Source organism: Podarcis tiliguerta (assembly GCF_965153285.1).
Source record: "Podarcis tiliguerta genome assembly, chromosome: 3".
In the NCBI taxonomy this organism is placed as follows: Eukaryota; Metazoa; Chordata; class Lepidosauria; order Squamata; family Lacertidae; genus Podarcis; species Podarcis tiliguerta.
Window position 1 is genome coordinate 49645628 of NC_139536.1, and position 13650 is coordinate 49659277.

The 13650-nt window shown below is 42.0% G+C and overlaps 1 protein-coding gene across 4 annotated transcripts in view; it reads left to right on the forward strand.

The window, feature by feature from the left end:
- Positions 1-13650, forward strand: part of LOC310674645 (uncharacterized protein C6orf118) — a 31503-nt gene that overhangs the window by 1710 nt on the left and 16143 nt on the right. For 3 of the 4 annotated variants that reach the window (XM_083434183.1, XM_083434181.1, XM_083434182.1), the window contains exons 2-9: positions 302-1006; positions 3565-3687; positions 4759-4818; positions 5802-5926; positions 7712-7770; positions 8025-8212; positions 9333-9386; positions 10291-10352. In XM_083434183.1, the coding sequence (XP_083290309.1) occupies positions 317-1006; positions 3565-3687; positions 4759-4818; positions 5802-5926; positions 7712-7770; positions 8025-8212; positions 9333-9386; positions 10291-10352 (1361 nt within the window). In that variant the 5' untranslated portion in view covers positions 302-316. Of the gene's footprint in view, positions 1-301; positions 1007-3564; positions 3688-4758; positions 4819-5801; positions 5927-7711; positions 7771-8024; positions 8213-9332; positions 9387-10290; positions 10353-12415; positions 12444-13650 lie in introns of those variants that run through there. The other variant, XM_083434184.1, reaches the window with a different exon arrangement.

Consider the following 13650-nt stretch of genomic DNA (forward strand, 5'->3'; position numbering starts at 1 on the left):
ACCTTTCTTCTCACACTCATTCTGACTGCATTTTTGCCTATATAGTCCAGTGTGACAAACAGTCCTCTGGAGAATGAATTGGGGAAGAGAGGTGCAAAATAAAGGGAGCATTTGTTTTGGCTGGGAACGGTGCTTTTTTCCTAAAGGAGAGGCATTATAGTGTGGTGGGTTTAGGTCAACTGCATCCAGATATCCAGTGTGAACCAAAATACTTCCAGAACTCTTGACAGAAGACAAGAGACACCGAGATGAGTGTTTTGCTTTCTTTTGCTTGACCTGACCATTCTGTTTGTATGCACAGCGACGAACATTCCTCATGGCAGGCGAGAACCAAAAAAGCAGCCTCAAGGACCTCTTAGACAGAATGGAAAAGGCCCACAAAGCTGACATTCAGCTTTACACCTCTGGCCACCTGAACCATGACAAGCTTTACAAGCCCCAGCAATGGATCAAGAACAACTTTTGGGAAAGTGCCAAGAAATCTGCACTAATCCTCACAAAAAGAACCAATTTGACAACACCCAGTGTGGTATCCAGAAAGACACAAGCTACCTTGAGCAGCTGTGTGGACTCAACACCCACACCCACCCGTGCCAAATCTGCTTCTCAGTCATGTTTTCAACCTCGGGCATTCAAGGCCAGCTACAGATCTCCAGTGAGCACTTCCCTCAATTCCACATCTTTCAAACAGCAAAGAAAGAAGGATGCTGAGGAGGCAAAGGAGGAACTGGGCATTTTTCAAGAGCAACTTATCAGGGAAGAGCTGGAGGTTCCAGAGATGAGAACGTTGAAATACAAACCGACAATCAACAGTCGGCTTTGTGCCATGGAGGAGACGAAAGATGAATACCAATTCTTTCCTTCTTACTTGGCTGGTGTGACCAGAACGGACCAGTTTCGCAAGTTCATGCAGTTTCAGAAAGCTGTGATCGCAAAGCAAGATTTGCTGAAGAACGACTTTATTGGGAGCGAGTCAGCAGAGCACCATGAAAGGACGTTGGCTCAGGTAAGTAAAGGGTAGTGTGGAATGAGACAGGAACACAGGCTCCCAACACATGTAAAACTCTGGAAAAATGATAAGTGTGTGTGTGGGGGGGAATCAGTGTTGTGGGTAAGCCATGTATTCATCTTGAGATGATAATTGGTTGTCTATTAGAAGAGTGAGAAATATCACTAGTCCTCAGCCGGGTATTCAAGCTCTCAAACCTGTCATCTGTTAGAATGGGTTCAATTAACCAGCAATGGTTGGTGGAGCAGGGTGGAGTGGGTTGGCCCTGCTCACCCGGCTTCCAAAGGTGGAGGTTGCTGAGGGTAACCAAGAGGACAAAGGTGACGGACAGACCCCACTGCTCTTTTCACACTACACTGACCCCACCACTTCCTCTACTCTCCCCCTCTTGGTTACTAGCAGTGATCTCCACATTGGGAAGCCAGTCTTGAGCAGTGCCACCACACCCCACTCTGCACCACCAACCACCACTGCAGCCCACTGTCCCCCCAAATTCTGAATTAACCCTTCAGCAGCTTTGTAGGAACCCAGTTTAACTAGATTGTCTGGAAATGCCAAATTCTGCTCAATATTGATCCAGAGCAGATTCCAACGTATAGTTAGCAGAGTAAAAACTTAAACATCTTGCAGGTTTTCCCCAAAATAGACCAGAGGCAATTGTATTTCATAGGACTAATTTAGCCAGCTAGCCCTGGTGATCATCTAATGTTTATTGGATGGATTTTCCTCTAAACTGATTTTTGATTTTTGAATTTATTGTTATTCACACTTTTATACTGTATTTTATGCTGTTTTTGTTGTATCACAATTAAGTGTTTTAAATTTGTTGTTAGCCACTCTGAGCCCGGTTTTCTGAACCAGGAGGGGCGGGGTATAAATAAATAAATATTATTTATTATTATTACTATCCAGCAGAGCTTTACTGCTGCCAAAGGCAAATGAGCATAATGGTCACAAATCCAATACATTCCGGATCGGCACTGTCCATAAGAAGTCCAATTGCAGCAGACTTGACTTAAACTTACAATAACTTATAATAAGACTAAACCTTAACACTATATACAGAGCACCACACCAGAAGGAGAGATGGAAAGAGAAAGTGAAACCTAGGCTCCTTCTGGCCTTACTATTATAATAATCATGACCTTAACAGAAGAGATAACAGAACCAGTTTAAGCCAGCTGTACTTGGCTTCTCTGAAGGAGTGACCCAAACATCCTGAACCTTTTGCTTGTGTCTTTCACACGGAGAAGCTTCCAGAACCCTCTTGAATTAATTAGAATAGGAAAGATCTCTACACATCAGATCAATACTTTCTGCACCAAGAAATGTAAACTGACAAAAACTTGCCACAGACTGTGGATTAGGGCTTTAAAGGCAAAAGACAACACTTTAAATTGCACCCAGAAGCTAATACATAGCCAACACAATTGGTATAGTATCAATGAATTATGTTCTAATTCCCACAAGCATTCTAGTAGCTGCTTTCTAGCTCTTGTGGCAATCTGTCCTGACTCTCACCCAAAACACGAGGACAGATTGAAGAGCTCTGGGCCCAGGCAAGAAATTCAGAACAGAAAAGAAACAATGAAGATGTCCCAATAAGTTTCCAATCCCCTCCTGCAAAACTTTCAAAGATGAGGCATGGTACACTTAGCCGCAAGAGTATCTCACCTTATGAGAAGGCTAAATTAGTAAACATGCACACCAACTGGATAGGTGAATCTGTTCCTACCAACAGATGTGGAGTCTGGTCCTTGGTGGTGAGGCTCCATCTTCCCCTCCTGTTCAGCCTCTGCTGCCTTTGGCTCAGCCATCCTTGGTGGGTGATCAATACTGTCCTCAGCCCCAGTGAGGCTCTCCACTGAGCAGGAGGGCTAGAAGGGGAAGAACCTCTATCCCCAGTTCCCATGATTCACCCCTCCATCTGCTTTCTTCTCCTCAGCCTGAGCCTGCCAATCCATGCCTGATCCTGACAGGGCCATGGGGCTTATGAACACATTCACTGTCTGCTAACATCTAAGAAGTCAGAATAGGTGGTTGAATGAGATGTTTAGTGTTGTTACTGACATTCCAGCAACTTTGTCCCTCCCTTGACTCCCAAAACATGAATAAAGTTAGCAAAAATTGAGAAATTATACAAAGAAACAGTTTGCATAATTTAGGCAGCAGAATCCAGCCCTTCTTGGCTTTGAATTTGTATTGCCCAGGGCATGAAGGACTTTATTGGTTGTATTTTTTTTAAAGAAAACAACAAGAACAACAACCATGGAGTATACACATCAAGGGAGAAGTTGGGTTCCTGGAAGAAGTAACATGATCTTTGGATACTACAGGATATAAATTGTACAAATGTTATCTTCAGGAACTTGCTTGCCTTTCTATGAACCAAAACACCATCTGTGATGGGGCTTACAGCTCTTCCCTATTTGGAAGAGAAATTGGTTTGGAAGTGCTGGGGATTTAACTGATTTGTCTGAAATTTATATTTGGCCTGCATGCCAAAGGGATCAGATCTGAATAAACCTTGTGAATTTCCTTCTCTTCCTTTCCAGGCTCTACGGAATATCTGCGACTGCAGCCGGCCTCATTTCAACCGGTTGCAGGCTGTGGGTGACGTTTTTGAAGACATCTGCAACAGTTCTTTGATATTTGGTGACATACTGAAGGAAGTGAAAGTATGTGCTGTTCCTAACATTTAAGGCAGTACAGTGGTACCTCGGGTTACATACGCTTTAGGTTACATACGCTTCAGGTTACAGACTCCGCTAACCGAGAAATAGTGCTTCAGGTTAATAACTTTGCTTCAGGATAAGAACAGAAATCGGGCTCCCGCTGTGCAGCAGCAGCTGGAGGCCCCATTAGCTAAAGTGGTGCTTCAGGTTAAGAACAGTTTCAGCTTAAGAATGGACCTCCAGAACGAATTAAGTACTTAACCTGAGGTACCACTGTATATCCCGAGCCCCTGGCGGCTTGCTTTGGCACCTGTGATGCCTTTAACACCTAATTCATTCTCAACTAACAGTTGCTTAGTTAACAACATCATTGTGGCTCTATGTAGCTCACACAACCTCTCAATCACAACACAGGATACAAAGGGACATTTGTACAAAGTTATGCTATGAAGGATGTGCATGTTTTCTCTAGTAAATGTGCTGGAAATCCCCCCCTTCTCTAAAAGAAAAGAAAAGAAAAGAAAGCTGAACTTTAGACAATTTATTAAAAAAGAAACTGCATTTATGAATTATCAAAGGAAAGGGAAAATTTCAGTGAAATTCCCATTGGTGGCTGCAGGTTTTTTTATTGTGTTTAACCTGCTTTCAATGTGGCCAATGAGTTTCATGAGTCCCCTTTCATTCTATAAATAATATTTTGGGCGGTCTGCCTTCTGCAGCCTCCCTGAATTCTCACACTTCCTGTAAACTGCATGACCTCATGAGCTGGGCTTTTCTTGAAGTGCAGGAAGGCAAGGAGGGCTGCCTAACATACTCAAAGTCATTGTTACATAGAATAAGTGGTAGTTCCCAAATAAAATGTACAAATTAAAACTCTGAGTATCCTTTGCAGTTGACCACTAGCTTATCAAGTTCTTTCGCATCTTATAGGAAATTTTAAATGTATTTGAAGATCAGGAAGGAATGAGATGTCCCACCTTTCCAAAATCACTGTGTGGGAACAAAGAACACCTAAGTGCCATCTCTAAGCTATGTAGATATCTGATTGTCTAACTTTCTTGTTTGGCTTTACAGATTGAATATGAACTCTACATGCTGATCCTGCTGGAATCTCTCCCTACAATGCAGTACAGAGTAAAAAAAAATAAAAAATCATTGTTTGTTTTTCAATATAATGCAATGTATGAACCTGTCTGGGCCTGTCCCAATGCTCCTTTCTTGTAAACATAATAGATGGCACTTTCTGCCATCCACACTTCACATAACATGTGTCCCCAGTTTCAGGCAGCACAGAACTCAAGTGTCCCTTACGTCACATGGTATAGCTGGGTTAGCCTTCTGTGTGTGCTCTATTAGGCCTCCTTAGCACTTGCAGTAGAATGAACTTATTTTATTTTATTTATTAAACTTGTATACCGACCTGTACCCATAGATCTCAGAGTGGTTCACAACATTAACTTCAGTATGTGTGTGTGTGTATAATACATAATAAAAATAAGAACAGAAACAAACCAATAATTTCCCCTTTCCAAAGCATATTTGAAAGGGCACTGGATGTCAATCAGCCAAAGTCCTGCTTGAGGAGGAAAGTTTTTGCCTGGTGCTTAAAGGTGTATAAAAAGCAGGCAAAGAGCTGAGTTAGATTTTTCTTCTTCTAAGACGTTTCTAACACAGGGGAGCATTCTATCCCTCACCTGTAGTTCAGATTACAGATTACTCATTCTGCTGTAAATTTGGATCTGGCCTGTGTATTGTTGTCCCCTACTGGATGTTGCTCAGTGTTTGTAATTGGCCTTTATGCAGCGACATGAATCATAGGCAGTGTACACACCACACATTTAAAGTAGCCCCCTCCCCAAATTCTTGTAACCACAATTGTAAAAGGGCTGCTGGAAATTGTAGCTCAGAGTAGGGCAAAACTACAGTTCCCAGGATTCAATGGTGTGTGTGTGTGTTAAATCTATGGTGTGTCAAATGTATGCACATAAACACAAACTCAAGATATGTTCTGTCACCCCAGTTAAGAAAAAATAGCGCAAACCGGCTTTGCTCACAGCTATGCTTCCCTCCTGCTGAAATGTCCTAATGGCTGTCTTTGTCGTTCCACCACAATATAGACCTTGCAGAATGAAGTCAAAGGCATGGAGAAGAGGGCAGCGATGACTCATGAAATAGAAGAGAATAGGCAGGAGGTACAGGATCTTGTGCAGAAATCCAGACTGGCTTTAGCAAGAAACGAAGAGTAAGTTGTGTAAGTGTGAAATGTTTCTACAACACACACACACACACACACACACAGCCTTAACCAGGGTAGCCAATATTCTTGTGGGTTTGGTAGGCCCAGCACCAAGGCCTAGAAATAGATTTTGCTAAATGAATTGGCCTGCAGGGATGTGGGTAGGGAATTCAATTGGCACTTACAGGTGAACCTACCCAACCTGCAGTTTCTGAAACAGGATGCGAAGAAAACTCAGCCAACTTTTGAAATTTGCACTTCTCTGAATTTTGCGATGCGGTTCTTCAGCCACACAATGTGTTGTAATATGCATATACTAGGGTAAATGGATTGGTGAATAGCATATAAAAATACATGTAATAAGGGGCCATGGCTAGGCAAAAATACACAGAATTGTGTCTGTGAGGAGACATTTGCATGAAACTGCTGCTTAATTTTCAAAAGGACCTTTTTATTATTAAAAATAATCAGAAACTGATATGGAAATGTGCAGAACTGAATTTAAGGGTGGAAAAATGAAAAACAGAGAAACCAAAAATGGACAGATTTGCTTATATCCAGAGTTCCACACCTTCTGAATGTTCCACTATTGTCCTTCAATAATGCTATTAATGGGGCAGAAATAAGTAACTGGTACAGACAGAGAGGTGTTTTGGGTGGTTGCTCCTGTTTCTGTCTTTCTTCTGTGACTCAAAAAGTCTCACCTGTTTTACTTTCTTACTTATCACATCATAATCCACTTGGCACAGAACAATTTTTTTCGGCTGTGAATATATGTGGTGTCTTAGGCTCCAAGCCTGCACACAGTTAGGCAGCTTAACCCTAATTCATGCTAATGGGATCATTTGTGCAGTGCAGTTCCAAAATTACTTACTCCCAGTTGCATTCAGTTCAACAGGACTTGTTCCTTAATAACAATGTTATGGACTTGCAGGCTTAATCTCTTGCCTAAAGTCCTGGAACTTATTGGCTGTTTTCCCAGTAAAAGCAGGATGTGAACAAAGTCTGCCATGCTTTCTGCTTCTCTGTTATATCCATGAATATTCATGCCCTCAGAATGATATCAACAGTATATTATTAAAAGTAACTTTGAAACCTTGAAGGAGACTTCTTGGTTGCCTCCACTAAAATCTCATAGGGCTCTTAAAATGATTGTGTAGACACATCCCTGATGAATCAAGGAACTCACTTTACTATCTGGCATTGACAAATGTTCAGAGCTGTACATGTGGATTTACAAATTGTCCCATACGATAGAACTGGGGAAAAACTATGTATGTTGCTAACCCCAGAACTGAGCACCTGCAATTTGTAGGGCTGAGTGAAGCCAACCTAGTTTGATGTGCACTTATAATAACGTCAGCCTTTGCAAGGAGTGCTCCCCCCCCCTTTGTTTTGTTTGTCATTCATTCATTCCTTCACTGATATCCTGCCTTATGGCTTACGCCTGACACCCACAAAATACAATACCCACAAAAGGTAAACATGGAAATGACTGGAGAATATCGCCCTTGTTGTTTATATTTGAGAAAAGGGCAATCAGGAGAATCTGATTGCTATCCAAGGGCTTCTGCCTTTCATTCATGCAGCTAATCAACTGGTGGGTGAGCAAACACACAGTGCACATTTGGAGTCATTTTGCATTTGGAGTAATCCTCATGTAAACACATTCAACAGGATCAGCTCTTCCACTTTTGCTTGGGTCTGGCGTATATTGTGCAAGTCTTAAAACACTGCCGCTGCTGGACTGGAATGCCTTAGAGGTTTCGTTTTCCTTCTTTTACATTTCAGATTAAGAAATGAATTGGAAATGGAGCTGTGGATGAGCCAGTCTTATGAAAAAATGACAGGTGAGTGGTAGCTTTGCTTTGAACAATGGGACTGATGTAAAGTCAGTGGGCGTTGTCCAATGTTGCACTCTGAGTTTGACTAATATTGTGCCATAGTTCTCTACAGTGTCAGGCTGCTGAGAGAGACATCCTGCTGAGGGGAAAGCTACTTCACTCCTTTTATCTCCTCAACCTGTTTGGCTTTTGACCTTGGATTGCAAGGTTGCAGCTGCAATGCTCCATTCCAAACCACCATCATGTTTTTGCACCTGCAGAAAAGGAACGGGAGGAGGCGTCCAAAGCACAGACTCCTGTCCTCTCCAACGCGGAGTTACTTGCATCCTTGCGGTGCCAGGTTATCAAGACATGGGAGGAAATCCAAGCAATGCAAAAAGAAATTAAAGAAACGATGGCGGTTGCTGGCATCGCCAACATCCGAGAAAAGACCGTTAAAGAATTAGAGGTAAGATCCAAGGGTATAATGAAAAGGTAGATGGGGATATATATCACCATGCTCCATTCTGTTGAAGGTGGTATGCCTTAGTTTTATGTTTCTGGGCTCCGTGATTCGTGTTTGGGGGCTCTGTGAGCTCACACAGGTCACATGACTCACGCAGGAGCGCAGCTGGGAAGGCACACATCCTGATTTCCAGCGGCAAGTTGGAGAGCATGCAATTAAACACACACACATCCACTAAAACATGCAGATTGTTAAAATAAGAACACCACAGCATGAGTCCTTTCTTTAAGAAACAGCCAGTTCCCCAAAGCCTGTTTGAACAAGAAAGTCTTCACCTGCCAGAAAATAACAAGGAGAGAGCCAGTATAACTTTTCTTGGAAAGGAGTGCCAAAGTCTGGGAGCAGCCACCAAGAAGGCCCTCTCCCATGGCCCTACCAAGTGTACCTTGGTTAAGGTTAACCACAGCTTAGGGTTTGGATGTATTGCTAAACTGTGGCTAGCTGAAATCAGAATCAAAAGTGAAGCAAAAGTTTACAATCTTCTCACTGGAGGGAGAAACTCACAAACAAAATGAACTGTGTCAATATTTCAGGGCATTCTAGAAAAGGAACAATGGCTAGGAACAGTGAATGAATCCATGACTAAGGAAAGGGGATGATCACCTCTTTTTATTGTTTTGGGTTTTTTTACACACATTTTACATATATCTGAGCAGATAGCAATGTATGTAGGTGGAAAACATGAACTTCCTGTTATGTTATTTGAACACTGACAAACTGCCCCTCAACATTTTATTTGCCTCTTGTGCAGTACCAAGCATGATGCTACTACCAGTTCAGACAGAGCTTAGCAGCGCCTCCCCACAATCCGGAAGGTGATTTTTTTAAAAAAAGTGTAAGGGATTCTGCACAAACTTACAGGAAGCTTGCAAGTATAAAAATGGTTTGAAAGTATTAAAAATGGGGGGGGGGGGCTCTAATATTGAATTTGTAGTGCTGCTCTTTACTTTTTGACATTCTTATGATTATATAGGATTATGACTTTAGCAAAATATTACAGTCTTTGCTGATCAAAAAAGATGGCAAGACGTTTAAGAAGGTACATATTTATGATTTTTTACAGGGTGAAGCATCAAAGCTCCAGGCATCTAACAAGTTTCTTAAGAAACAAATAGGAGTAAGTTTGATTCATTTTTAGTCAAATACATCCACTCAATACATCAAAAACTGCATCATTAGAAAAGGTACTTGCCCTACGGCTACTAAATGTTTTGGAAAATGGTTTATCTGTCTGTCTGTTCTTTATGGGTTCAGATACCTCGTGAGATATCATTGTTTGATGTGACTGATCCCAAGATGGAGGAATGGTTTTTGGCCCATGTTTGGACACTACTGGGTGCCATTTTGAATCAGGATGGTGGACTGAAATATTCCAGACCACACTGCAGCAATCTGGGGTTTTGTCAGGACAGGAAGAAGGAGAGGCAGGCAGACTCTACAAAGAGCAGTGTGGGACTTTTTGCAAAAGGGCTTTCAGTCAGCCCTTGCTGCGCTTTCTCACTAGGATAATTACATTATCCACTTATAAATTTCAGGCCGGGTACTTTTCACAAGTCTGCTATATATTTTCTGCCCACTATGCATTTGGACAACACTTAACTAGCATGATAGTTCCTGAAACAAGAAACAAACAAACAAAACAGATTTCTATCTATGTTTAGATACAGTTGGGTGCCATTTTGAATCAAGATGGCAAACTGAACTTTCCAATACTGCACTGATTTTAACCACTGAGTTCAAAACATTTTTGGTTTCTTATAATTCCCGCGCTGTGCCATGTGCAGAGCTGATACCACCAACATTTACATATATAGACCTATATATATGGCACTCATTTCATCAGTATATGTACGTCAGCATCATTAAGTCACACATATAAATATCTATAAGTTCTATATGTAAACAAATAGCTATGAATAAACATTATATATCTGTATCAGTCATCTGTGAATCGCGTGGATGTATATTATATCAACCAATTTGTTTCGAGTAAAGAATCTGCCTCATTTTCTGTTCCTCAGGATGCTCAGCAGACAATCACAAGTGCATTACAGAGGCAGAAGTTTAGTGAGAAAAGCCAGCGGTGAGTCTGAACGTTCTAATAATAAACTAGGCGAGCCTTAAATTGTGCCTGAGCTCACTCAGAGTCAGAGTAACCTAGGGCTTAACTATGGAGTGCATTCAGCAAGAGCAGATGAGAGTGACCCTGAACAACTGCATTTCTCTCATTACTGAGTAAATGTAGAGTCCCCGCACATCAGGTCCCCGGATCAGAAGACCGTGCTTCCACATAAATCCGAGTTCTATAATATTTTATTTTTTAACAAATCTTGAGGACTGAAGCCAGATATGGCTCTGTTCTTTATACTACCTGCCACAGTTTGGTTATGGAATCCCCCTTACATTATATTTACACCGTGCACATGCGCACAAAAACATTAAGCAAGGCTGCAGTCTTCTGGACACTTATCTGGAAATAAGTCCCCTTGAAATCTGTGGAGTTTACTTTGAGTTACACCTACATAGGGACATGTGCCATGTTAGGGATTGTGAGGAGAGCATGCATGATGTATTCAGTCAAGGGACTTGTGCTATGAAGAATCGGCCATACACTTTTGAGTGCCAGCCTCCCAAACTGTAGCAAACAATCACTGTTTGTGACAATCTGTGGTGATGACCCTTTGAAAGGCCGTATACCAACATAACTGATTCCTCTACAGTTGTGAGGTGAACAAACAGTAGCTCTTCTCTGGGACACCTGGTGTGAGAGCCTTTGGTAAGCGGGGGGGGGGGGGGAGCCGTCAGAGGATGGTCACCAAAAGATTTTTTCTACCCAAACTTCCATTCATCCATTTGTTAGTCACTAATAGTCAGTGAAGGGATTTTGTAAGGATGGAGAAAAACATGTGCTGTTATTCAGCACCATGAAGAGAAAAGCTAAGCCTGCTCTGCCTTGATGACATCGGAAAAGGGAAATGCAGAAGGATATGAACAGCTCATTTTCCTGCAAGAATAATGGAATTTGTTATGTCAGAAGTTAAAAAACCCAAATCAAACCACAGTAGTGTTATTTTAAAATCATTGAAATATGGCTATCCTAGAGGTTATTGGCAATAAAATATTAAGGCAATTAGCAGCAGATAATAGTGGGATACAAGGTTAATTAGTCTCTTTTATAGGCTGTTAATTATTAAAAGTAATTAGCCGGGAGACAGTTAAAGAAATGCCCTTACTAAATATTTTTTAATGTGTTAAACTTTTAAGACGATTTCCAATTTTGCTCCCAGTGAAAGTGCGTGTTCAGATTCCTTTAAATTGTACCATGCCTTGGAGATATTTGCATAATAAGACAGTTTATAAATGAGGGTGCTCCCAAATTTTGCCCTCCTTTTATTATGATTCTCATTTTGGGAGTTGGCGTCAGTCTCCTTCATTATAGATTAGGGAATTTGAAAGGCTGTGAGGAGCCTGAGAATCAAAGTCTGTCTGGGAGGCATAATTGAAGGAGGGTGTCTAATTGCGTGAAGTCAGAACCGGATCATCTCTCCCCCCCCTTGCCCTTAGTGCTCAGAAGCTTATTTAAATGGCATTAATTAGCGGCAAGGCACAGATTAATAACGAGACTATTCAGTCCCCAAAGGAGCAACTTCTTGGGTGCTGTGTGATGTTATCTGCTGAACTGAAGGCAAAATGTGTGACTAAGTCAATATTTACCTGCACACAATATGCCCAGCTGGCTTAGCTCTTGTTACCAACTCTCCGTAATATAGAATCACACATAGCCCAACCCACCCATGAACCTAAGCAAGAACTAGAGGAATGAATCAGATGCATATCCAGATGTGCATTGGAATGAATATGCTTGCATGTATGGATATAGCCTGTCCACACTGAATTGCTTTCAGTAGCCCACACATTTGAAACACACATCTCCAGCCATATTTTGGTGCAATGGGTTATGCATAAATTCTGTATCTTCACTGAAACTGGGACTAGATTAGGATATTAGAGTTGGAATGTACTACAGAGGAATATTCTTATATTTCTATTCACTCCCTAAATCAACATATGTAAGCTCGAATGTTGTTATTATTGCTGCTGTTGCTGCTGCTGCTAAATTTCTTTACCCTCCACTCTACCTTTGAGATGTCCAAAGTAGTTTTCATTGGGGTCACATGCAATCCCCCATCCAGTGGCTCAGGGGACATACTAGATAGAGAAGAGGTGCATTGCAGAAAAGTCCCTGCTAACAAAAAAGCTCCTGAAGACTTTGTCAGCTTCAACCCAGGTAGGAACTAGCACTTGTAGAAGATGAACACCCTTGGCCTCATCCAGGCTTCCCTTTGTGCCATGTTTCTAAGCACAGTCTGCACTTTAAAGCCCCAGCGCTTTCCCCATTGAATCCCACTCTTACCTACTCTTACCATTGAATCAGAGCAAATGACAACCCACAGAAAACCCAAATTTGCTGTTTGTTCCGATTCAGCTGTGGAAATCAGCGGGGGCAGGGGAGCTGTCCAACACAGAGCTTGAAAGCGCAGATCTTTGCCTAGAAAGCAGAGACACTGAGTTCTGCCCAGCGGGGTGGGGGTGGGGGCGGAAAGCTCAGCATGTGACATCACACATGTGATGCACATGTGTGGTGTCATGCATGTCAGGAGGAGCCTGCGAGTCCTGATGAGGCCCACCATCACTGTGAAGGGGGGACAATGAGGCACACCACCGCTATGGAAAGGCCCGGCAAGCCTGCCACCATCGCAGGAAGGCCCGGCAAGACCAAGCCCCTCAAGATGGGGGGGGGGGGGCTCAACTCCACCCAACATACTTTGGGGGGGATAGAGTTGGTGTGGGGCAAAAGGTAAGTGTGGAGGAGCCCTAAGAGCCCATCTCCCAAACATGCTCTCATTATGAGGAGGACTTTCTGTATAGATGGCTTCATGACAGGAACATTCTGGAACAGTCTTGGAGACCATAATAGACACACAACATTGCTTCTCCACAGAACATTGCTTCATATCCTATGAAGTAAATGAATGAAATAATTGATTTATTATGAACACAGACCAGAAACACAGACATATACGGCAATAGAGAACAGGTAAATAGGTTAAAATTAAGCTCTATAAGCTAGAACACGGTAAATAGTACAGATATAAAACAATCGAAATATGTAGGCTAAAACCTTAACCGTTAATTTAAAATATGTTGACCTTTGGATTCATTCAGGGCTTTTCTCCTTAATTGTATAGCAACAGCAACAGCAGCACAGAATTTAGCCACTTTTGAGGTAATCTCTGGCTCCCTGTTCTCTATTAGATATTTTAAGTTGTGGTCATCAGATCTGCTTGGGATTCGTTGCATGATTGGGGTGATAAATACTG